Source organism: Ptiloglossa arizonensis, chromosome 12 (assembly GCF_051014685.1).
Source record: "Ptiloglossa arizonensis isolate GNS036 chromosome 12, iyPtiAriz1_principal, whole genome shotgun sequence".
Classification (NCBI taxonomy): Eukaryota; Metazoa; Arthropoda; class Insecta; order Hymenoptera; family Colletidae; genus Ptiloglossa; species Ptiloglossa arizonensis.
The window spans coordinates 4758295-4783639 of NC_135059.1; the positions used below are offsets into that span (position 1 = coordinate 4758295).

A 25345-nucleotide genomic window follows, 5' to 3' on the forward strand; every position below is an offset into this window, starting at 1 on the left:
CGATCCGACGGAAAGATTCTTTCTTTTTCTTCTCGGTGTTCGTTGCGTCCCGTTTCGCGCCGGTTCGCCACGCTTTCGAATAACGTCTCGCGAACGTGGCGCATTCGCGCGCAATCCGAGACGCTCGCGAGGGTCGAACAAGCGCGGTACAAATTCTCGAGTTTCGCATCGCTACCTAATTGGATCTTCCGCAACTCGCTTTTCTGATAGTTACGGTAATATTGTTACTCGTCTTGACACGACTGGGCTCGAGACGCGAGAACACCTCGTTTCTCCCGCGTGATAGGTCGCGTTCAGTTCTTCGCGAAATTATTAATCGTTATTTGAGTATCTTGGGGACTGTTAGTCTTAAGATCGTGCATCTCGGTACTTTTGTCTCAGAGTTCCGTTACTTTGTCTTAGGCAACGGTAAGAAACTAAAAGAGGAAATTGACCGTGGAATTTTTTAATATTAACCCGCGATTGCAACAGCGTTTACAATGAGATCGAACAATTAATCTCTAAAATTGAACTCTAAAGAGCTACATTTACAAATAAATGTACTCCTTTCGATTGAACGAAATCGTATCTTTCGTTATAGTTTAAAATAAAACGGTAATCATATTTTTATTCCAAGCTAACTTAATATCTCTACACATTGCATAATATTCTTGATGATACGATATTACTTGTAATAAACAATATTGCGTCTCTTTTAATTAAAAAAAATGCACTCGGATGTACTGGTACGCTATCGGTTAAATTTTCGCAAATACCACGACAAAAAGTCCTCTTTAATCATCCTCTCTGTTCGTTTCATCCACAGTTAATTCGATTCTTCTTGCAACGAAGATCCAGAACGTTAGAAATTCAATATATTCGACTAAAACGACTCGTCTTTAAATTCTTCGTTTTCGCGTAACAATCTCGGAATGGAATTGTTGTAAAGTTCAGATTATAATATCTAGTTTATTATATTATACAGGGATCTCGCGTATCCAGTAGTATAGTAATCGTATATATAAGAATATAAAGTTCGAAGAAATGCGTATACAGTGATACGTCTTGATGTGAACGACGACAATGTCGTGTTGTCTTTCTGACTCTGGACTTGGAACTGACTAGAAAAAGCCAAAAGAAAAATAGCCAAACCCCTGACCGCGTGGCGAACGACCCTTCCGCGCCGATACGAAGACAGTTCTTAAAACTGACATCGATATCTGGCACCCTTAAGATCGTTGTTGCATTCGTTCCAACAAAGTACGTATTAAGTTTCGAAGACATCTTGGTCTCAGTTCTCAAAACTGACATCGACACCTGGTACCCTTAAGATCGTCGTTGCATTCGTTCCAACAATCTCTCGTTCTTACGAATCTTTACCATTCCATAAATTCGTCCATATCGGGAGCCACGCGTCGCGGAACGAACAGCCGCGAAGTCGCGATTTCTATTAACGAGCAACAATAGGAAACAGGTCCGTGGTTAGAATTCACGTGGGCTGTTCAAGGGTTCAATTACGCTTACTTATCTCCGTGATGCATTCCTTTGAAATTATATCCCGCGTATAAATCAGAGAGCCGATGCATCTACACTCTGGAGGAGAGGGTGAGGGTTCACCTCGCGTGTCAGCGCGGAATACGTAAAGCAGTCGGCGTTACGCCATTATTTCAGGCCCGTTTCTCCACCCTTTCGTTTCCTCGTCTCGCGACAGGACGCAGCATGGCACGGCACATCGGGCTTTCCGCTGTTCCTTTGATTATTCGAGACCTCCTTTATTATTTTTCTCTCTCTCGGTCTTTCGCTCGCTCGCCACCCATCGTGCCTCGAACGAGTCTAAATGCACTGGCGAGGGTGAAACGATAGGGAGGCTAGGTCGGTTAGGTATCGTCGGCCGTGCTTTCGGCCGCCAACTTCGAATCTAAGGGGTGGATCGAATAACTGAACGTACGTGCCGCGACTGGAAGGTACGAAATTTGGAGAATCACCAACAACGGAAGGGATTGCGGTGGCGTTCGCCTCACCCCGCTCTACCATCCTACCGGAAACGGTTTGTTTAAAATAGTTCCTGTTTATCGCGGTGGGTGGAGACGCAGAAGGTAGGGTGAACGCGAAGGGTCGTCGCGGAATTCTTGAAAATTTCCCCGGGATTTCCCTGCCCTCGTATTTAAATCGACGGCGTATTCGTACGTGTACCGCGGCCGGGAGATACCGCGGATATAAATTCGAATTTGAATAAATTTGAATAAACGCGGCGGACAGATCCCGCGCGAAGAATATTTTTTCATATCGTTTCGAGGTGCTTCCCGCGCCTCCGCTAAACGTTCGTAGCGCGGAAGCTCGACGTTTTGACGAATCAACGACCAGCTTGATTTCGGGTAGAAACGAGAACACTCCTGTCGTGTGAAGTAACCTCGAAAGAGGAACCGACATCGAGAGGGGAAGAGAGGACGAAATCCTTCCGGTTCGAAAATCTTCGAAACGTATTCTATACTGATCTTTTGTACGGTCGATGCTTCGTCGAAAGTTCGATGATTTCTCCCAGAAGCAGTTTTCCGAGTGGTGAAAAATTCGATTCCTCTTCCGGTCGCGATAGCGCGCGCGTGGCCCCGAAGTTACTTATCGCTCAATTGTCCGTTTCCATTGTCGCTTTTTTTGTGTTTTTTTTTTTTCCACCGGACCCATCGAACGCTTACAAATTCCCCTTTTTCGTGGTCCTCGAACCGCTCCGTCCAACTATCCTCTCCGTTGAATCGTCCTTTTCGTAGGTAACGAGCGAGCAGGATGATCACCGCGAGAGAGCTGCGATCGCGCGACGGTAAATTAGTTTCGCGGCGAACCGGTGCTCGAGGTACGCGTTTCGTTATCGGCTGCCAATCCCTTTGACACGTTCCTTCGAAAACCCCGGCATCGATATCGTCTGGATATCGTGCAACGATTTCCAACAATTTCGCATGTACCTCGTAACAATATCAATTTCTGCCCGAGCGAAATCCCATTTTCCCCGACATACAATGGGAAATTTTATCGAACGCCGCTCTGTTTCACCCTTCCGCCCCGGTTCTGCGCCAACCGACGAGTTCCAGCCCCGTCGGCCAGCTATCCACCCCCTCCCCCCCTTCCACGCCTCGTTCCCGCCCGTCACCCTCGACGTTCCAACGTTTTTCCGCCATTTCCACCCACTATCGTGGGATTATGTTAATGGCGACTCTCTCATCTCTGCGATCGACGAAATCCTGGTTAATGGCAAATCGAGTGATTCATATAAATCTGCTAGCGATTCGAGGACCGAAAAAGATAGTGCTTACCGATAGCGACGCTCGGAATAGTCGAATCGTTGCCGATTTTCGAATCTGACCTCTCTTTCTTTCGCCTGACCCTCTTCGTCGACGACGATTTCGTTCCTCGTAGCGAATCGTCGCAATCTCGAAAAGGAGAGCTGCGATGATTTAAATTTTTCACCACCGATTTTTATCGGCGTCGAGTTCAGATACCATTTCTAACGCTTTCGCGATCCACCGTCTTTCCGATTTCGTATGAAATATGAATTCTTTAATGTAACCTATCGTGGTATCGGATTCTCCGTGTCCATTTGGGCCTGTTTCGAATGCAGCAGAAGAATGTATCGCGTGTGGTAAACACTTGGGCCTGCTTCGAGTGGAAGACACCCGGTTTGGGTAAACATTTGGCACCGGTCTGTTGCCAGGTCTCCCAAAGGACACGAGCCACCCTTCACAGGGTGTCGTGTAAGTCGACCGGGCATGGAAGTGCATTGGAATGAAAGAGAACGAATGCGCGTAGGTATATAGGGTGCGAGAGGAGCGTTTTGAAGATAGTACGAGTATGAGTATGGTCACGAGAAGAGACTGGTAAAGACGTAGTGACAGTAAGAGTATGGCCACGAGAAGAAATTGGTAAAGACGTAGTGACAGTATGAGTTTTGTCATGAGAAGAGACTGGTAAGAAAACGAGAAAGGACATAGTTAGTTTTATACATAGTCGATCTATCTTTAGTTAAAAGAGAAACCTATTACCAATACCACGTCTAATACTGATAATACTGCAATTGCAATAATAACATTATAACATATAATATATATATACACCACTCGTCACCAACACGCCGCAAGGTACAACGCCATTAATAAATGGAAAATGAAAACTCGACGCGAGCTAAGGAAAATACATAGAGGTACAGCAAGAGGCAGGAAAATAATTAAAATGAATAGATATAGAAATTATAAGCAGTGCAGAGTAAAAATTAATTAATCATACTTAATAAACTAATGCGTCCGATGTAAAGTTAAAAATTAATTAATAAGGGCCCACATTTTATATCTGTGTAACGCCACGATGCTCTCTACGAATTTAATTTGATAAAATGCTTTTTCTCAAAGAAACACGAGCGAAAGGAAAGGTACGTATAATATACATTTTGAGATCTTTCTCGTTGGATGTACCTCAAACTTTTCAACGGCGTGTAGATACGAATTGACGACTGTTTGAATCAACGTGGAAGAAAATCGAGTAACTCTTCGAAACGGAAGTTCGACTTTAAGTGAATTCCAAAGATGGAGTTTCAGGTATAAAGAGTCTTGTAATATTCATTTGTGGAACGATCCGAATAGCATAGTTTTTCTAGAGAATCGACTACGATCTGTGAAAGAGTCTGACAATCGGTTGAGTTGGAAACATAATAGGAGAAAGTATATATAACACTCCAAAATCAAATCCCATATTTTACTTTCGAATACTTTCCAAAAGAAATCAAAGACTTCATTTGTACAGATATCCTATTTATCAAAATTTGACGTGAACGACTCCTTTAACCTTTCGTAAATAAATAAATAGAAAAACCTTGCGCGTGTTCAATTCTTGCCCGTTAAAATAATAAACGACCGTATCGCGCCGTACCGAAACGGTTGTACCGAAGTACGGTACTGATTTCCGAAACGGTTCGTAATTATTGTAAAATTTCAAAAGTTTCACGAGCGTACAACATTTCCGAACTTCGGCCGTTTAATTTGTCTATTTCCGAGCCGAACGAGGATTCTGAGCGTCGAGCCATCCGTTTCTATTATACATAGTTTAAAACAAAAGTTAACCGAATGGTTCGCTTTCGTGCGTTCGAATCGAAGGTCAATGGAACTGAAGGCCGAAACGACGGCGTACATGCCGTAGGGGCGATCCCGGCGTTCCTCGAATTATTAGTTCGCGAACTATTTGCATTAACGGCAGATCAAAGAAGATGGCGATGGTTCCCTGGGCCCGAGTAACGCGGTATTTCATGAACGTTAACCGTGATTGTGCACGACGACCATACATAATAGCGTGACGCATTGCTACTGCCGAAAGTTCACCCTTAATCAAGTACTTATTAGAATTACCTGTGTCTACGGTGCTCGGGAGCGGCAACTTTCGGTCCACTCGAGACGGAACTTCTGATGTTGAAGGCACGGCCGTGGCCGCGGCCACGACGCCTAATCTCGTTCCGACCAGGAGCTCGAAGAGTTTCCATATTCATCCGAGTCACTTTGACTTTGAGAGGCGCAGCCTGCACTGTTGCTGGGACGCCTCGTTAAGTACGAATAGATTTCACCTTTACGTATCCACGCATTCTCCTTGAATCTTTCGCAATTTCCATCTCCCACTTTACGATCCCGTAATTTTTTAGATTCGTCACCGAGCCACCTTCCGATCGCTCGAGACGTACCTGGGAATTAAATTTCGACAAGATTCAAATAGACGAGTTCTTGGTATTCGTGGAAGGAAGATAACGTTAATAAGAAAAGAGTAACGTACAGTGAAAATAGAAAACGAATATTCGCACAATAGAAGTAATCGATTACTGTTCCAATTAATGTAAGGACAGTGGAAAGTTTTCCCGAAGAACTTACCAGCGATGAAATTGAAATTAATTAGAAATTTTTGGTTCAATATCGCATATTTTCGCTGTTTTCTTTTTACAAAAATTCACATTCTGATAACATATCGTTGAATTGAACGAAAGTTGATCGCTTGCGACAATAGAGTAGGCTGTCGTTAATCTAGGAATGCACGAACTCGGTCCGTATCCCGGAAGTCCTTCGAAGATCAATGGTACTGTGAACGTCGAAAGCGCAGATTTCCAAGATATTCGCGGGACAATTTCTTTAATGGTGTTTCCTTTATTTGCTCCAGGTGGTTCCAGCTTGGCAAGCGTGGTCGCCGGAAGCAAGCCGACAAAACCTTTCAATAAACCCGATTTCGACGACATCGCACCGCGAAACGTCACCGCCATCGTTGGACAAACAGCGGAATTGAATTGCTTCGTAAAGCATCCTGGGGACAGAGTGGTGAGTAACGGCTCCGCGAGTTTTTCATTCGCGGTCGGAATTTTCGAGCGATGCTTTTCGACATTTTTTGGGACGCTCGACGAAATATTCGAGAAAGCAGCTTGCGTGTACATATACGAGCTGTACAAATATAAATGTCCGTTTAAAATTGTCGCGATGATTGACCGAACTGTCGTTCACTTCTTCTTCCACGATTCTCGCTTATCGTCTCGTTACTCGGTGCGAAGACGCATACAGTCACGGTTAAAGAGGAAAGATTTGAATTCAAACAGGTGGCGCGAAAGATCTTTAACGAGGAACTGGTACCGTTGAAACAAACGCTCGTTACTGTCGCGTGTTTATCGGTGTACCGTATACGATTACTTAATCGGCAAACGAAACGACCGGACGAGAGTTAGCCGAGAATAATTAGAAAAACTGGATAATGCTCTAAATTGCGCGAGGAAGGTAACGGTGAGCGTTTCAAGCGCTCGTTGAAAAACTTCTTCGACGAAGAAGCGACCTCCGAAGTGTGAAAAGTCTCGGCCCATTAGTATACTTTCAACATCGTTCCGCACTCGGTCGTTTACCCGAAATGAAATAATCAGACACTGCTTAACTGGATACGAACGTGAAAGGACAGCAACGTTTTCTGCACGCGGGTCTTCATAACGGTAAACGCGTTCAAGATTTGCATTTAATCAGACCGGGGAAGTTCAGAGCCGTTTCTTGTCGGCCATTGTAAACTTGCTATTGCAAAAACTTGCCCCGCGTTTTTATCGCAGTTCGCGTTCCATGCGCCTCTTGTCCTTCTCTCTGTTTCTCTATTCAGTGGAACTCGGAGAGGTCGACTTTTCGCCCGTTGATTGCACGAAACGTTCCTGCTGTCACCGAAGAAATTGCGTAAGTTTCCTCGTTCGTAACAGTACGCAGTTACAACGAACTCGGCTTACCTTTTACTCGCGGGAACATCCGGAGTTTCGATATTATTTTCGCGCTCGCAACAGGCGCGAATTTCGCGGGAAAAGAATCCGCGAGTAGGTTCCGATGGTTTCAAAGGAAATAGGTTATGGTACTGTGGGTTGCAGGAATCGCTGCATTGTCCGCAAACTAATGGAGAATTAAAATTAACGAAGCCGAATCATCGTGCGTAATTTTCACCCTAAGGAATATATATATATATAGAATAATGGAGATGTCCATTATATTTTACGAATAATCAAGCCTAAAGATGAAACTCAACTGGAGAGAACACGAATAGAAATACTCGTACCAAAATTCAAAGATGTACACTTGCCACTTGCTGAATCAAAATTATTAATAGACCGAGATATTCGTCCATGAAGAAGTTACATAACTTACGTGGATCCATGGTAGGGAACTACTAGGATGTGCTAGCTCATTTAATACCGTCGTTCTTCAGAGTCCGTGAAGTTTTTGCCGAATGACCGATGCACGCTAGTACGTACGGAAGGAAACTCTCAGAGAAGATCTTAGCACTCCATTTGTCGCAAATGTTACCCTCACGTGTGCTACCGCTTGTGCAACAACAAGACGATAAAAGACCCTAAAGACTCTGGTCAGTTCACCTCGCGCGATACAAGAGAGGATCCTTAGAAGAGTTCTCGTGGTGTCATTACGGACCGCCAGGTTTTACGCCGACACACGGACTTAAAGAATGCCAATTCTGATTGTTAATGTAAAAAAAAAAAAACAGAAACTGGGAAAACATTAGCACTCGTTCCTCGTATAGCTCATACCAACCCACTTGTGCAACCACTTCTCTAACAATAGGACAATGGAAGACTCTGGAAAAAAGAGTCGCACGAGGTAAAAGAGGTCTCTTCGTTGGAAGAGTCCTCGTTGTTTCGCTGTATGGATACCCCCAGGTCCTACGCTAATGTATTAACTCAAAGAATGCCGATTCTGATCGTTGATACAGATTTTTCAAAAAGAAATAAATAAAGATAGCAACTCGTTCGAGCATCGTGATCTTTGACAGACACTTTTATTGAGCATAATTTGAGCACAATAGCGCCGAAACAACTGCGAACGTTTTTGATAAGCATTGGAAGAAAATAAGTTTCTTCTTTGTCGCACGCAATTCAAAAGATGGACATCGAACGAGTGTACCTCGATACTGAATTGGTAATATTTGTAAATTTGTAGCTTTTTGCTTCTGACGTATATATGAATATAATACGATGGCAGTGTGTAGATTTTTTCGAAAGATGGAGAAAACTTTGATTTATTTTTGCCAATCGCCATCGGGACGGAAACTATTCTAAATTCTTTTCCCGGTTCCCCGGAGAGAACTTTGTAACCGTTACTCGTTGAAAAAAATTAGCATTCAAGTTACAGAGTGAAATATTTCGCGACAAACGAATAAAAATTTAACCATTCGATCTAATAGACGTCACGAATAAATTGCTACTCGCGGTTATATTAGTTCGTTGTTCCAATAGAAATTTACCTCTCTTTGTAGACCGTGTGACGGTGGACTCGTTCTCGGTAGAGTATTTATGAACTCATTTTCCCGGGAATGACAAAAATTTCTCCTGCGTTCAGGGGCGGAAAAGATAGAAATTGTGCGTGAAAATTTGAACGATAAAGACGAGAAAGAGAAGACCAAATTTCATTGATCTTGACATGGTCTCATTTAATTAAATATTTCTCAGCGGACAGTGGGAGAAAACTCAAACTTGATGAAAACGCTCCGGACAACCTTGCATTTCAAACAAATTACTATAGCCCACGAATACCACATTTTTTAATACTCTTGCATTTCGAAGCCATATTTGAATACTCTTAAATACTTCTAGGACACACAAACGATCATTTTCCCATCAGTCACATTGTGTTTCTAATTATATGACATTTCCTCATCATTACAATAAACGAACACTGTTTGGTTTCAAACCCAGTTCAATTTATCAATACAGAACTTTCTATTTACTATTATAAAGCTCTTGAATGAGAATTTTTTGTTTTTATCGACAATTTTGATCTACCAAATAACCAACATACATGATCGAATTTTAGCACAGCCTGCCTTCATTTTTCCGTGTGTTCTTTCTGCTTTGGTGTTCAGCAACGAGCTTGTATAAACAATTCTCCGCGCGACATCGAGTATCCGCGCATTAAAAGCGACCGGGAACGATATAATCGTATAATTATGTGCGTTAGGATATTAGCATACGCGTCAACCGTATCAATATGCATAACGGCTAGTTTTCCACGAATTCACGCGCTCGCTCGCGGACCGTGTAATGTTTACTTATCGTTGCGCGGCCGCGTATTGTTGCCCTGTCCGATTTCCGGATTCCGCGGACTGCGCGTGAAATATTAATGAAATGCTAATTGCCCCTGGACAAATGGAAGAATGACCAATGATTCATTTTTTATTCGGGGATCGAACAAATTACAACGAAAGCCGTACCGCTACGCCAACGATTCTTAAATGTTTCGTGCAAACGTATCGAAGGATATTTCTTCTTTTCAATACGCATGTTCCGTGGCGAGTACAACAAATTGCCGACGATTCGATCGAGCCGATAATTCGTTAGTTTTTTTTCACAAAGAATGAATAAAAAAATCGCAAGAGCGTCGTTGCACGATTACGCCTCCAGAATTCTATTATGAAACTCGAGCTGCACAACCATGCCTGTAAAAAGTTATATAATAGGAATTCCGAGTTTGGAACTTCGATAAAAGAGTTTTTACGAAAATGAAATGGCGTTTCGTCCGGGTGTTCGCCGGACTCGTCGGTAAGGTTGGGTCGGTGAACTTTGCCTTAGGCGCGACTGAGATTTGACAAACCCTGCTTTTGGAGTATTCGTATCGAATATTTTTGCAGAGAGCTAACGATCTTATTAACGACGAATATATGAAAAGTTTCGTTACGAGTGAACAAAAATTTCAGCGATCTGATAATTCGTTGATTGAATCTTCATTTTGAATACAATTTTCGCGCGCTGAGAAAAGGGAAATATCGAAAGCAAACGTTTAAGCCCGATTTCTGAACGTTCGGACCCATCTTTGTAAATTATTATACATTATTAATGTATATATGCAATTATATGTAATATAATACAGCTTTCGAATACCGCTTAATACATTATTTACCGGTTGTGGATTAAGCGGATACATAGTATATCCGATCGGTCAGCTCAAGCTCGAATTCCTCGGTAGTACCGTAGGTTTTGATTATTCTTTCTTCCATATGTTGAATGATTAATGACGGTATATAAGAAACTGAGATGACAAAATGATCTTGTATCCGCTTATTACAGGAACTAATTTAAGTAAATTAAATGAACGTCGAAGTTAGATTGAGTAAACGCATTTTAAGTGAACGTGTTTGAGTACGAATTTGATTCTCGTCATTATCTTTGCTACTATCCTCTTGAAAATAGTCCAGAAAAAAATCACTTTCGTTGTCAGTATTCATTTCGCAGGATCAAACTTGTAATACTTTTCGAAAAACAACGTTATCCTCACTGACAGCACAAACTACCACAAATATGTTTACCAATTTATCTATAATCGCCTCTGGTAGATTTAGTAAAAATCCAATTAATAGTTTACCGATCGATAACCAAAGTCGACGAAACACCGATTTGTAGTCTCCGATGAACGAACGATGGCGATACAAAGCTCATTTACCGGCTTTCGATAAGTAACGCGTGAAATTCGTATATCAAATGAGCTCGAATTACACAAAATGGTACACTCGTTACTTTAAAAGAGGTACGTAGAAACAGAACACCGATCGACCACCAGGTCAATACACGATGCAAATTGAAATCTCTAATCGCGAACATGTTTCGTTGGCCGATATTTACCGAGATACGAAGCTAGAGAAATTCAACAGCGGATAAGGCACAGATCGTCTTTCGTTCGGCGAAAAAGCGGCATGAACTCCGTTTGCTTTCGTACACGGTAAGTCGACTGAGACAGCCACAAATACCAGCGTCTCCTCGACGTCGCGTGTCCGGGTCGAGTCTACTTTAACGCGTCACTGAGCGTCTATCGAGCCGGCAGCAAGAAAGACAGTCCTTAAATCTCTTCTCTGCCTCCGTTTCGTTCTCCAGTTCACCCTGCTTCCATCCCTCTCTCTGTATATGTATATATATATATATACATATATAAATGTGTGTGTGTGTGTGTGTATAGCGTGTCTAACCCCGTACGTGTCGATGCACGTGTGGCTGTCGTATGTCTCGGTCACACAAGGGGCTGCCTTTAATTGCCAGATAGGAGAGAGTCTCGAGCAGCGGAAGAAGCAAGTGCAGGTTAGACTAGGATTGCCAAGGGTAGCCAGGGTGACTGCACTCTCGACGCCGGCAAATGAACCGATCGGCCATAGTCGGCCAAGTGGTTACAGAGGGTATCGGGCCAGACCGTTCCGCTCCATTCCCCTCTACGGTTCTCTCCTCTGTGTACGTACACAGGAACACGTGCCACTGCACGCCGCGCAAACGTGCCGGGGAATATGTAGACGCACGGAGATGCGAATGCATCGCCGAGTGTAGACAGCTGACAAAGATCAAAGGATAAACGTTAGGACGATCGACAAAGCGAACCGAACGAATCTGCCTCGGATTCGAGGCCTTTTCGCCTGTTTTCCATGGCAACGTTTACGCTTTGAGTATTTATCAATTGGTGACTGTTCGCGTTGTTATTGGCAAGTTTCTTTAGCACGTATGTTTGAATAACGTGTGCCTGGAATATTGAAAGATTTTTATCAATTGTTACGACAGTTGTAATAAATGGAAAAAGGTTTGTTTTCGTTGTCATATTTTCGTAAATCGACCCCTTCGCGTGACCCTGTAAATAAAAGTCAAGAGGCGTAACATCCAGTGAGCTAAGAGGTTAAACGTTGGTCCGTGCGATCGATCCAAACTCGAGGGAATTGTTCGTTAAAAAATTCATGTACGTTCCTTCTGGAGTGGGGCTCAGCAACGTGTAAAAACATTTGAAGACACTTTGCCAATGGGATATGGTCCAACAAGATGGGAAGAATATTTTGGAAACATTGCAAATAAGAGTCAGATGACGGTCGACATACGTGCGCGATATTCTGTGAGGACTCGTTCAATTGTCGCCTGTGATTTCTGTTCACATATTTACTAAAAGTTGGATTTTTGTTTTTCTGCGTGCGATTGTCGTAGGAATTAAATATTCTATGTATCGTGAACGAATCTTCGTCGGTGAACAATATCGTGGAAAGAAATTTCGAATTCATTAATCGCGCTCGAAGCATCCATCGATAGAAAGCAACTCGATTTGGTTTCGAACTTTTCAAAAATTACAATTTTGCTCGTAAATCTTCGAACGTTTATAAGTTTTCAATAGAGCATTTTCAGATATAAGTTTAAACGAACTTTTATCATTCACTCGACCTCGTTAGCGCGTCGTATAAGTTTGGCCCCGACTCCTCCAGAGACCCTCCGCAAAGATAAAAGGTAATCAGAACGCGAAGCTATATATAAATGCTATTATAAAACCTAATCTCGCTGATGTTCCGTCGCAAGACCTCGCTGAAATACATACATTTTTAAATAATTCGAATATTTTACCGTGCGAAAAATCGTTATTCGGCCTGATCACACTTCGTGTTTTCTTTTTCCAAGATTCCAAAGTTCAAGTTTACCGAAACGTTTAGTCTCGTTTCCAAATACGTTTGTACCTGCCCCATAGAATATTGCGGGATATCTTGACAAGTGAGAAAGTAAGTGGCTGAGTAATTCGCGTTGTACGTATTTTATAAAGGAATTTTTTCCTATAAAAACGTGTAATTTAACACTCTAACTTTGTTTCTCTGCTCTATGCATACACTCCCCCATTTACACTTCTGTGCTCACGAAGCTTTTATACTCTGGAGTTCTTTACCCTTTAACTCTTTGACTCCTACCGCGCTCTTCTGCTCTCTTTGAAGCCCTCGTTAGCTCATCACGCAATCCATGTAGCACACAGAAACACAGTATTCGTTACCAAAAACACCGCGCAAGTTCTCGGATATTCTGGTTCATTAGAGTCTTCTACGAGAAAATCTAATTGAAATGTTTAGCAAAGAAGGATTCGAGGAAAGCGTGTGTCCATTAGGGAGGCTGTGATTCCACGTACGTATATTTCCATGCGTGTGTTGCGGTTCGAATTAAGCATTCGAGAGCTGAACAAAATCTTTCAGTCACAGAAAATTCCCTCTTCTCTCTTGTGTCCTTTGACAAACCTTTCGACAATGGAACATCGGGTAAAAAACTTCCAAGAAAATTTTCATGTAGAAATTTATACGTAACTGCCCCTTAACCCGAAACTGCACTCGTCTAACAAGGTAATATCGCGTTGCACGAATTTGCCAGTCACGGTATGAAAGCAAACACGGTCATTAATAGACAGATTGGATGTTCACCCTCGTTAAGTTCATTAACTTAACTTTCACGTACCACGTAGTCTCGTTGGTAGACGTCTAACTTTTCGTCTGTCTTACAAAAATAAATACTTCTCTCTGCCGATAGTGTAGGAATTATCTAATACTGGTGGTGGTTATTATGAAATAAAGATGAATAAAGTTTTAGGATATACGTGTATTGAACGCGGTAGTAGTAGAAAGAAAACATTAACAAAACACACAAATAATAACTACGCTGACTACGCTATTCTTGTTTCACGCGACACGACGCGCTTCGACAATTTTCCAACGATGACTACCCTTAAACACTCTTCTCTCGCACCTTATATTCTCACACGCATTCATTCGCGTTGCAAACGTGCATTTGGTCACGTTCGCCGAAAATTTCCCAGTCTGACGCTCATCTCGATTGCTCTTCTTTCACGTTTCGAAAACACTTCACTCGCTCGTCTATTCCAAACACTTTAGATTTTCTCCTCACGCATTACCACAATAGTTACACGAATAATTTGGATTTCTCCTTTGACTGTATGCAGTCCTTCAAAAATGCATCGTACAGAATATTGTATTCGTTAAGATTACTCGATAATATAATCTCGTCTTACTTCCATTTAATTGTTTCTTCTATTTTAAGTGTGGTACAATAAATACGCAAATATTGTTATTTTCAAAAGTGCAATCTTACTTTACGAGCAGATTCCAGACAATGTTAAACATACGTGCACTTATCGAAGCACTGAGCAAACATGTCGCATAAATCGCTGCGTTCAAACGACATCCACTCTGTTTCGAACATTTGTATATTTAATTTCGTAATCAGTTATCTGTTAATTAACGTGCTAATATTTGATCCGTGCATCCAACAACTTAACACGGACAAAGCGATGTCGGGCGTGAGATTTACAACCTCGCTAAGCTGTTTTTGAATTATGATTTACAGGTTGATGTAATGTGTGTAACTTTGCAAGAGCGGGCGATGTGTAAGAATGGTTTCAGTTTTAGTTAATTTCAGTCGAAAATTTTAACACGTTTCTTATCACGATTCGTTCGGAAAATCACTTGCCATAAACCGCGCAACATTTATAGCCATTCTATTTAACGCTATTCTAAGTGTACGCTTTTAACTATGTACGTACGAAATCTATTAAACAGGCCGATTAAATATTTCGAACAATCTTTACGTCGTACGTAACGTGATACTGGTTTGCGATATTTCGTTTATTTATACGAACGTAAACTATAAAATCACCGTTCTCACACATAGGCGCAGTCACATTGACTTCTCGTTGATCGATGTACACGTGGCGATAAATCTGTTAATAAACGCAACGAAAGTCGAGATTCGGTAGAAAATGTTCGACGAATTAAACTCGTGTTTCCATCGTCTCGATCGACACCCGAGATACGAGTGAAGGAACAGTCTACTTTGTTTCACCGTATTCGGAAAGCATCGATGTAACGTTGCGAACAATCGTGGAGTATCCATTCGTCTCTTATTAGGGAGATACATTAACGTGAATAATGCAGGAGGTTTGATACGTTGATGTATGGCCTTCTTAAAATTCCGTTCGAAACTGTTGCGTTGCACCGGATCACCATTCTCCCACCCTCTCTTTCCAGCCCCCGTTCCTCCCGAAGAAAAATAGACGCGGTTGCATCTCGTTTGCCGGTGCACGCGCAACAGCGAGCCCGATTGCACCGGAAGTGATCTGTTTAATCGAGCCCTTCCCATCGCGTGTACCGCCGGAAATAGTCGGTACGGCTTAGGCTTAATCGTGTACCCGTGTGCACCGGCATACGGGGCGCGGAAGGAATTCGAAATGCGCGCGGCGAGGATTACCGTTCGATTATTCAATCGAGTTCGCTTCTTCCACGTGCGACTAACCGCGTCCGATCTCCATCGACGCCCACGAAAACTTCACCCCCGAACGTAAACTGAACTAATTTTGTCCTAGTTGAAATAAAGGGACCGATCTGTTTCGACACAGGCTAGAGCGTGGTTAGATTACGGGTTAGAGCGTGGATATGTTTCGAACGTTTCGATTCCGTATCGTTCAGGCACTTCTTGGTGAAAAATAATAGAGATCGAAATTATTTTATTCGAAACAAAAAGAAGAAGAAAAGAGCCTGAAAATTACGCATGCGAGAAGAATAGAGACGGAGAATTCTTTACGAAAGATCAACGAGAAGGAAACGTGAAATAGTAAATATTCCGGATGCTAGTTGCACGGTTCGAATGATCAGAAGTTGAAAGAATTATTTATTAGAGCTTGCAAGCAAAGGTAACGTTGTTCTCGTTGCTATTCTATCTTTTCGATAAGACAACGAAAAGTGACAATTACGAATAGACTGTATTCATTGCAAATCCTTACAGTTCGTACATATACATACTTTCGCTCGTCGAATATACGTTATGCGTTATTTGCAAATATACTTCCCCAAAAATGAAAAAGAAACGCACGGATCCTTCACGTAGAATACCGATAGCATATGCGTCCCGCGGAGGTACTTTTGGTTTCTCTTCGCTCGTAACGTAAAAAAGAACGATCCTCCTCGCTAAGAATCGATCAACGAGTCTCGATGGCAATTCGGATCGGGTCCTCTAGGACCCCTACGTGGGGTCGTACCATTAACCGCGAAGTACCTGGGTACCCGGTAATCGATGGAGCACGGAAACGAAATTTCCCCGGAAACGGGGCGGGCAGATTCATCGCGCGTCGCTGTCCCCGACGGTGGTGGAAAATTGCGAAAAATGGCGTGTCCAGATATCTGCCGCCAACGGATCCGTTGCGGAATGAAAAAAAAAAAAAAAAAGTAGGGAGGAGAGAGGGATTGGAGGGACAATGTTCGACGCGGTACGGCGCGGCAGGTCGAGGTGGACGACGCCCCGAGGCACAATGCCGTTTCGCGTCCGGCTCGTAACTCCGATAATTGATTTAGCGGCGGATCAGGAACGTAATACATAACTGCTTCGCACGTGGATGGGAGGTAGGAAGGGTAGGCGAGATCCGTTTAAACTTAGTTTAATTAAACCGTGGATTTATTGGGCACGCCGGGTTGATACGTACACACGAAGACAGACCGCGCCGCACCGCCTGGCGACAAGGGGTCGCGTCGGTGTAGCCTGGCTCCCCGTGGGGAGTTCCAGGCTCTCGGGGAGGGTGTTTTGGGGGTGTGGGGGTGCAGGGGGTGGGAATCGGTAGTTACGGCACCGAACAGAACGCTACACGTGTCCCGAGGCCCCTGATGTGTGCGTGTGGGTGATACAGGTGTGCAACGGTGTACACGCGATTCAGACGGGATAGAATCTTCCCGAATGGCCCCGGGAGAGATATTGTCGAGCATCAATTCGGATAATGGCGGCCGGTGATCTAAGAAAGCGACGCTCCAGGAAGAATCCACGCGAACATGTACGTATAGTATATTTATATGTGTGTGCGTGTGTGTGTATGGGCGTGTATTTTCCGTTTCCGGCGGCCCGAGCGGATAATAAGAGTGAAACGAACGGCCCGAGTAGGGGGGGCGTGGAATGGGCGGGGAACAGGGAGAATGTCGAGGAATTAGTCAGGACGCATATTCAGTCAGGTGAATCGTAGTTTAACGAAGGACAGACAGGTCTTGCTAGTTTGCTGGAAATGGTAAATTGGCGTAGACGAGGGCGAAGTTAATTGAGATGAAGGAGTTGCCGGGAATTGGGTTGAAGCGCAACGACCAGTTGTTTTGTGTCAGCTGTTCAGCCGGAGTGCTCTCTCCGTGGCCTCCGCTTCTTCAACGTAGTCGTCGATCGTTTCGATACACGCGCGCTCGTTCCCTGTACCGTAATGAAATTAACGTATCGAGATATTCTTGGTAGTTTTAAAGAAGAGTACCGTTAACGGCACGCGAGCACGGTTTTCGAACGCGTACAGGGTGTCTCTTGTTGCGATGGCTGCATGCAGCGTTACGATGGTTCTGCGCGCGTAAAAAACGAATCGAAAATCTGGAACAACGGTTCTTCCTTCGAAGCTCTGTTCCCGAGAAAATCGGTCTCGAAAATCGGAGCACGATTCGGCTAACGCGTGCCGCTACGCTGCTCGTTATTTCTACTCGTGTTGGAACTCTTAAACATTGGTTACGGTACGGTATTTTTCGTTTCACTCGCTTTCGTCTTTCGACTCGTTAAAACGGTTCGCATTGGAACGAACGATATCGCGCTACCGTCGACGTAAACGCGAGTAGAATCAACGAGCAACCGATATCTCAATCGTATCCGTTGATCGATCGCGAGCGTGATTCTTCTCGTAAATCGTAACTCGAAAAAGAAAACGTTCGCTTCGCCGTTTAGCGATATTTTCTCAGCTCCGATACCAACGGTATCAGACACCCGGTATCTATCCGTAACCGGTTGAATTTAAAGACGACGACCTAACGCAAACGGGGAGCGGTATCTTAAATATTTGCACGGATGAGCAAAGTTCCGCCGGAGCGTGTCTAATTAGCGACAACTAATTATACGAAACAGCAAATATATAGCCGGGTCGATCGTAGAAGTTCCAATTACCACGGGAGAGCGTAATGTGGCTCTGTTTCGAGAGACGAGACGTTCGCAGACGCGCTATCTTATTGGCGCGACGACTATGGTTGCGTTCATTAAAGTTCGACGAACAATTGATCGCCCGCCGCGCCATCTTGTCGCGCGAAAGCGAATTTCGCCGGGCGCAGTTGAAACGCTCTCTATGGGCATTAATAAGTTAATCGCGCGAATTCGTCTCTTTGTCCCGAATCATCTTGGAGCTCTGTCTTCTAGCGATTAAACGCTTTGCACTCGGAACAATTGCGAGATTATTATGCGGCGACGACTATTCGAGGTAAAAGGTAAAAGTCACGGTAAACGGACCCTCGTTGCGTCGTTTCGTTTATCATTCACCTCTTTGTCCATTTTTACGTAATCTGCGATTCAACGCTGATAATCCAAGCTGTGATTTCTTTACGACTTTTCGTTATCCGGTTGCTAATTCAATGTACAAATCTCGAACGTGTACTTTTATTGTTGGAAAATTATTCATTCTCGACGTACAATATTTTACTCGTTTGAACGGTTTCTAGGCATTTCGAGGCGAAAATATTTGTATTGTTTCTCCGGTTTAATTCTGCGAGGTTCTATGCGATACGTTTAAGATTAGAGGGAAAAGAAAAGGGAGAAGAGAATTTTGATCCATCGAAATAGACAGTATTTGACTACAAATGTATTTTAATTATTTGTTTATTTGTTCATTGTCTTTATTGCACACAATTCGTACAACAGTGCATACAACGCAAGCATTCGTTCAACAAAGATGAAATCTATGTGCGAAGATATAGTGCACAATGGAGACGAGATGCAACCGAATCGCTCTTTCCAAACCTATCCTTGCGAACCAATCGGTTCGAAATCTATTTTATTTGTAAACACGTTTTTCAAAAATCCACCCTTCCGTTCCTGAAAGATTAACGGTAGAAAAATAGTCATTTTTTGAACTCATCGGAAACGTACAATTGTTACACAATATTCCTCTGTACATAGAAACAGAAAACGCTTTTTTACAAATCCCCATCACGCGTCGGGTATATAACCAAGCTTTTCCGATTCGTTTATAACATACAGACACGCGTTACGTAGCTATTCTACGAAAGGATTGGTCGACAAATGTCCACGTTATATATTACATATTTTTCTTCGAAAATTATTTCTCATTATAGGGTATCGAAAACCGTGAAACTTTGAATCACACTTTTCTTTGTAGGATCGTTTCGTTGCTGAAACAAACGATAGTCACGTTATCAGCGCTGCTCGAACTTAGTTTCTCGAACAGCGTTCCTACTTAGTTTCAACTTTTTTTCGAATTTTCGAACGTCTCCTATCAACCGTGCGATCGACGTCGCAAGGTGATCTTCGTTCACGGAATTATCGCTAATTTAACAATTGTGCGCTCGTTCTCGTGCAATTTACTTCGCGCAATCTGGGAAAACTTCTTGCCGATCTCCGGGATATTTTCATTTAGAGCGGTTCACAGCGGGCGTGCGTAATTAAAAGAAAAAGGGGAGGCCCCTCGTCCAGAGAAAAAGCCACGACGCGACACGACCCAACCGGAAAGACTTTTTAGTTTCCACCGGCCACCTGCAACCCTACGCGTTCCAAGTTGCCGCTAATAAACGGAGAAAATGCAAGTCGGCGAGAGCGAAAGACGAGCGGAGGAACCGCGACTCTCGGTCGAAAACATGTAATCCTTGGACAGGCTGCTTTGTCACGATCCCGCGAACCGTGGCAAAAACAAACGTGGCAGTTTCGCTTTATTAATTACCACCGACAGTGTCGTCCGCCGCTTGTCATTAATAAGGAATTAATGATCGAAAGTTATCGATCGCGTATCGTTCCCGAGCTCCTATCGGGACTCTTTCCAGTGTGGGAGTTTTGGGAACGACTCTTGGGAAAATTTAGGTGATACTTTTCGAGGATGAGATTATTGCGAAAGAAGCTGAACAATCTATTTGAAACTTTGCGCATATCTACATTTCCAAGTTATAGGAATCTTTTGAAGAATATTTGTCCAAGTAACACTCGTGCACACCTTTGTTCGGATGTCCACATTTCACACGATGACACTCGTTCTGGTCGTCCTGAACCGAATAAAAAAGATTCTCGTTCCGAGTATGGTTGTCACCAGAACCGAAAGAGAAAAAATTCTCCCTTCAAATTTTCTCCGTTTGTCGTACATCACTATAGAGTATACTCGCTTCCCTTAAATAAAGAAACATCCCGGTGACTTATTCTTTTTAATTCCAATACGATACTCCGCGAACACGTTCTGAAAAGGTTGGCCAAGTTCGCGCTAAGCGTGGTTGAAAGGGAAAGCGATTTTTCGGGCCAGTCGAACGGAAATACTTACTCAAAGGTTTAATCGTCGGTAGCGTAGAAAATTGTTTTCCGTGGCGGAAACTAAGCCGCTCGCGGAATAAGACGAAGGCCGAGGGCAGGCACTGAGCTCGACTTAATCTCGTAATCGACGCGTCGCCGGTCCCAACCCGGGCGGAGTCGAATTGAAACAATTTCTGCAGGGAAAAACCCAAGAAATGCAATCGTCAGCGAGCCGCCGGAGACACGGGACGTTTCCGCCTTAATCCTCGCCCGGGACGAGTGTTTGTGAACGAGAGCGTTCTAGAAGATATCTCTGACCGACTAAAGGTAGGAGGAGGAGTACGGCGCGGGTGGTTGCCGTCTTTCGATTACGAGCCACTGTCCTAGAGTTTGCACAACGGCCGTGAGGGTCCTGTGTCCATTACCCGAGCCCGAGCCACACCCGCTTGCGCGCCGCTGATTTCCAATACCTTATATTTGCGGACTCGCGGACGAACGAATCCACGCCGGGAAGGTTCCCGCTCTCGTCGGCCATCGTTCCACGTCCATAGAGTTCGTCTCGTGTGTCTAATACGCGGACAAAGAACCCGGCCGTGGCAAACAATAACAGCGGGGAACGACAGGAGATGACGAGGCGCAATCGAGAAGAAGCTTTTATCCTCTATCCCGGGGATTAAAGGAGCACCGTCCCTGTCCCGGGGAACGATTGCTCTCAATTAGCTTTATCTGTATTTACGGCAGGTTGCCGGACCGAGGGTGGAACGGACACCGTCGCGGGGGAGGAAGGATAACCGTTTGATTCTTTGGGTAACGGATGAAAGCATCGGAATCGTTTCCACTTCTATCAGTGGCTGTTCGAGGTTACTTTAATTACGAAGGGCGAGGGGATCCTTATCAAGACCCGATAACGGTATATTTGAATCAACGACGGAAACGATACCGATGCAATCGATACCGACGCCTAAATTATCGTTCGATAGAGCGTCAAACGCAATCGGTATCCCATTCGATTCTTCTAGGAAAGTATATTAGGTAGGTTACACGACAGGTATGGTTACACGGTAGGTTATTATTGTGGAGTAAAATATATATGTATAGGAAAATATGCCTATTCCTCTGTTATAATAATATATTCCCTCTGGATTACAGATGGAAACATAGGGTCTGCTTAAGGTCACGACGCGTACAAAAGGAAAAGTCAAACCCGCTCGCATCGTGAAACACACACGTTTTCTCGAATACTCTTTTTTAACTTTTTTTCGATACCGGTCGACTCACCGTATCGGTCGCTGGTTACATTACAACTGATCTTTTGTTTTTCGCACTGGGCTTCAATGAGCTATCGATTTACCGAAACAGTCGAAACTCGTCCCTACATTATTAAGGTTACACGATAGGTATTTCGTACATCGCCGAAGTAATCCCCTGTTAATGAGCTGCGTTCTCCCTCGATAGAACGTCGTATTCCCGCCATTTATGTTTCTCCGCTCGGGGTATCGCTGAACACTTTTGTATCTCTCGTAGTATCTCCACGGGAGTATTATCGATATATTGGCAAGGTAGTCCCGTTAAAAACGATCCCAAACACGATCTCGTTGGATTAGTTTCAATTACGCGCAAAATTTGTCAAAAGTCTCGCCGATTTGCCAAAAATACTCTCACGGAGACACAACGAGAATGAGATAAAAGTACAAGTTATTAACTGTCGAGATAGCTCGATTCCAGGAGCAAATTCTCCAATGTCTCTCCTTGGATCGTTTCGTGCGAGTCGACGGTGCGTTTTAACGAGGAATTACCGTACTGGAGCGAGGACCCCGCAGGGTCCGAATCGATTTCAGTAATGTACACGTCACACGATTTCCAAAGGGCGAGGGTCGAATCGATGATTGTAAACAACGATTAATTCCAACGGGACGGTGCGTCTCGTGCATCAAATTAATCGACACGGCCAATGGAACGACGATTTCGACATTTCGGAGCTCGGAAGAAGTATCTCCTCTCGCGCCGTTTCCGACATCGATTAAAATTCCAAAGCGGAACGCGCAATTTTAGTGCCCCGTTCTCCTCGCATCAGTATCGTTTCAACTTCGCGGACCAGACGGGGTTTACGAGCTCGAGGGAGGGGATGAAGCAGTATTTCGTTTTACCGAAAGCGGTAAAACGAAACAGGTAAGGGACACAGTGGCTCCTTCGAGTTCCTTTTTCGGTCGAGGAATTCGTTACGTTCGATTTCTCTCTCTCGCGCGCCCTGGTACAGGAGTTACTTCGGGAGCGGGTTTGAAACACGGAACCAATTACGAAACGAACAATATCCGCGATTATGACACCGAATGAAAAACGCAGCGTAATCCCTGTACCGTGAATTTCACTGGGAGACAACGTCGCGAAATTGTCCCCTTCGATGGGTTAGCTTTGTTTACACCGAGCGGAGAGTTCGAAGCCTGGAACGGTGTTAAGGTGATGGTACGGTTGGGACGAGGGTGGGGTGGGACACGAGGACGAGCAACGAGAAATAATCCTCGCGAGTTCGCGGAGCGACACGGGACAGAAATTGTCGGACGCGATCGGCCGAATTCCGCATCCATCGGCGCAACAGAATTGGCTTTATCGTCGCTCGTGACCCTCTCCTGTCTCCAGTGTCTCCCTCCCTGCTGTTTCCACGAACCCCGTCTCTAAAACCGACGTGGCCGTTGCGGTTTGCTCGCCGCTGGCGAAGGGGTGGGGGACGAAACGGGAGACGAACGAGCCAACCGGTGGAACACGACGGGTCGCACAGTGGGAGGGGTGTACGCAAGTGGGGGGCCGAGTTCGCGGTCCGAGATTGGGCCGGGGCGATAAGGAAGCCCGTTACTTCATTGAAATCTGACGTGTAACAAATTGCAGCGTCGATAGGTGGTACGTCTAGGGTCGTGGTAATTTTCGGACAACCGTGCTGTACAAGCTGAAATAAAACGGCGAAAAAGTGTGTGCTTCCACGAGTATGGAAGAAACACGAATTCTCGTGGATCACGCGTGTGTACGAGGTAGGAGATGGGTGCTGGTTATATCCAGCAAATTGTTACTGTTAGTTTTTTCGCGACTCGCGCGAGACGAGCCGTGTCAAACGGTTGTATCTCGACAGTTCGAGAAACGAATATTTTCCGCCGTTATTAGAGCATCTGTTTGTCATTTGTTGAGCATCGTTTCATACGGTGATTAAGTGGAAGAGGTAGGAGCGTAAGACGTCTTGTATGGGGAAAGTTTCATTCGGTGTTCCTAATCGTGGAGAATCTCCGGGATCAATAGGGTAGACTGTAAGATATTTGTATCATTGGAGGGAATTATTCTAAAAGAGATTTTCTGGGAGAAATTTTTTGCGCAAGGATAATATTTCGTTAGGTAGGTTCTCGGTGACGGTTAAGGCTGCATTGGACAAATTACTTTCATTTCTCGTTGTATAACGGAGACGATTAGGAATTCCAACGCATCCGCTAAAGAATTTGACGCATACGTTACGATATTGATTATAGATTTCCGCTCGAAATATATTATGCATCCGATGGAATGCTATGTGGTCTTCAAACGCGGTCAACGACCTATCGCGCAAGGTGAACATCAAAGTGATACGCGTCCAATGATTTGTTCCAAACGGTATATCTTGCACGAACACACATTGTCCCAAATTATGGAACTTTTAATTCGTAGATGAACGAAGTGCGTGGTTGTAAAAAATGATATTCGCAGGAGTTTGCAACTTCGAACAACTTTGCGCGACGAAAGCTCGAAATTGTTTCAGAATCGACTTTCGATCTCGGCGACGAAGCGCGAAGGAACGAAGTTGACCTCGAAAAATTGTTTCGACGATGCGTTACACGAAAGTGAACATTGTTTCCATACGTTCCACAGCCTCGAAGATTTAATCGCGTCGAACGTTTCTCGAGACTCTTACTTCGTACAATTACCGCTGCTGGGAAATTTACGTTTCACGGGGGGCAAAAGAAACTCGTCGTTTGTCCAACGTTTGCAGAAAGTTCATTAAAGCGGATTAAAAGCGGGCGAGCGAGCGTATTTCCCCCGTTGTAACAAATAGCCGGAAGATCGACTTTAAATGCGAAACTTCTTTCAACACTTGGCGAACGACAATACGGTTCGTTAACTCGAATAATCTTGAACCGAGACTTCTCCGCTTAACAGACCTTTTTAAGGGCCGTCTGTTAAAGCGAAGAGAGTCATTTTCAGTCGTAAGGGCCGTCGCGATGAAATTATTTTCTTTCAGGCTTCTATTGCCTACGCGTCGCTGCAAACTCGTTCAGATTTATCCGCCTCGAAGCGTTTCGCGACGATAGAAATCCGTCGCGCGGCTTCTACTCCCTTTCGCTCATCGCTCCCTCAGTTTTCATTCAATTTTTTCCCCCGGAAATAAACGGGATGAATTCAATAGTACACCAATTAAAATATTTACAGTTCGATAAGTAATGTTTCCTAACGATTTACGGGCATAGCTCCGAGCGAATGAGAAAAAGTAACGTATAATACGGCGAAGCGTAGCCGTTGATAATAACTGTTCATCGACTGGTATATTTTGTACTAGTTAAATTACTCGTCGTTATCCAGGATGGAAAGTATTGTTCGATCGTAAAAATTATTTGTAGCTTTCTCAGATGTACAATACACGTCGTTTTGTATTTTTTTTTTTTTTTTCTTTTAGCGACACCATCAAAAAAGGTAACTCTATTACAGTATATTCTATACTGAATTCTATTAACATTTAATACGGGATACTGTCGA

At 43.9% G+C, this 25345-nt stretch overlaps 1 protein-coding gene across 4 annotated transcripts in view; it reads left to right on the plus strand.

Annotated features, from left to right (window-relative positions):
• The window catches only part of LOC143153220 (zwei Ig domain protein zig-8), a 279158-nt gene that overhangs the window by 106014 nt on the left and 147799 nt on the right, over window positions 1-25345 (plus strand). For all 4 annotated transcript variants that reach the window (XM_076324176.1, XM_076324178.1, XM_076324180.1 and 1 more), the window contains exon 3: window positions 6157-6311. In XM_076324176.1, the coding sequence (XP_076180291.1) occupies window positions 6157-6311 (155 nt within the window). The remainder of the gene's footprint in view (window positions 1-6156; window positions 6312-25345) is intronic.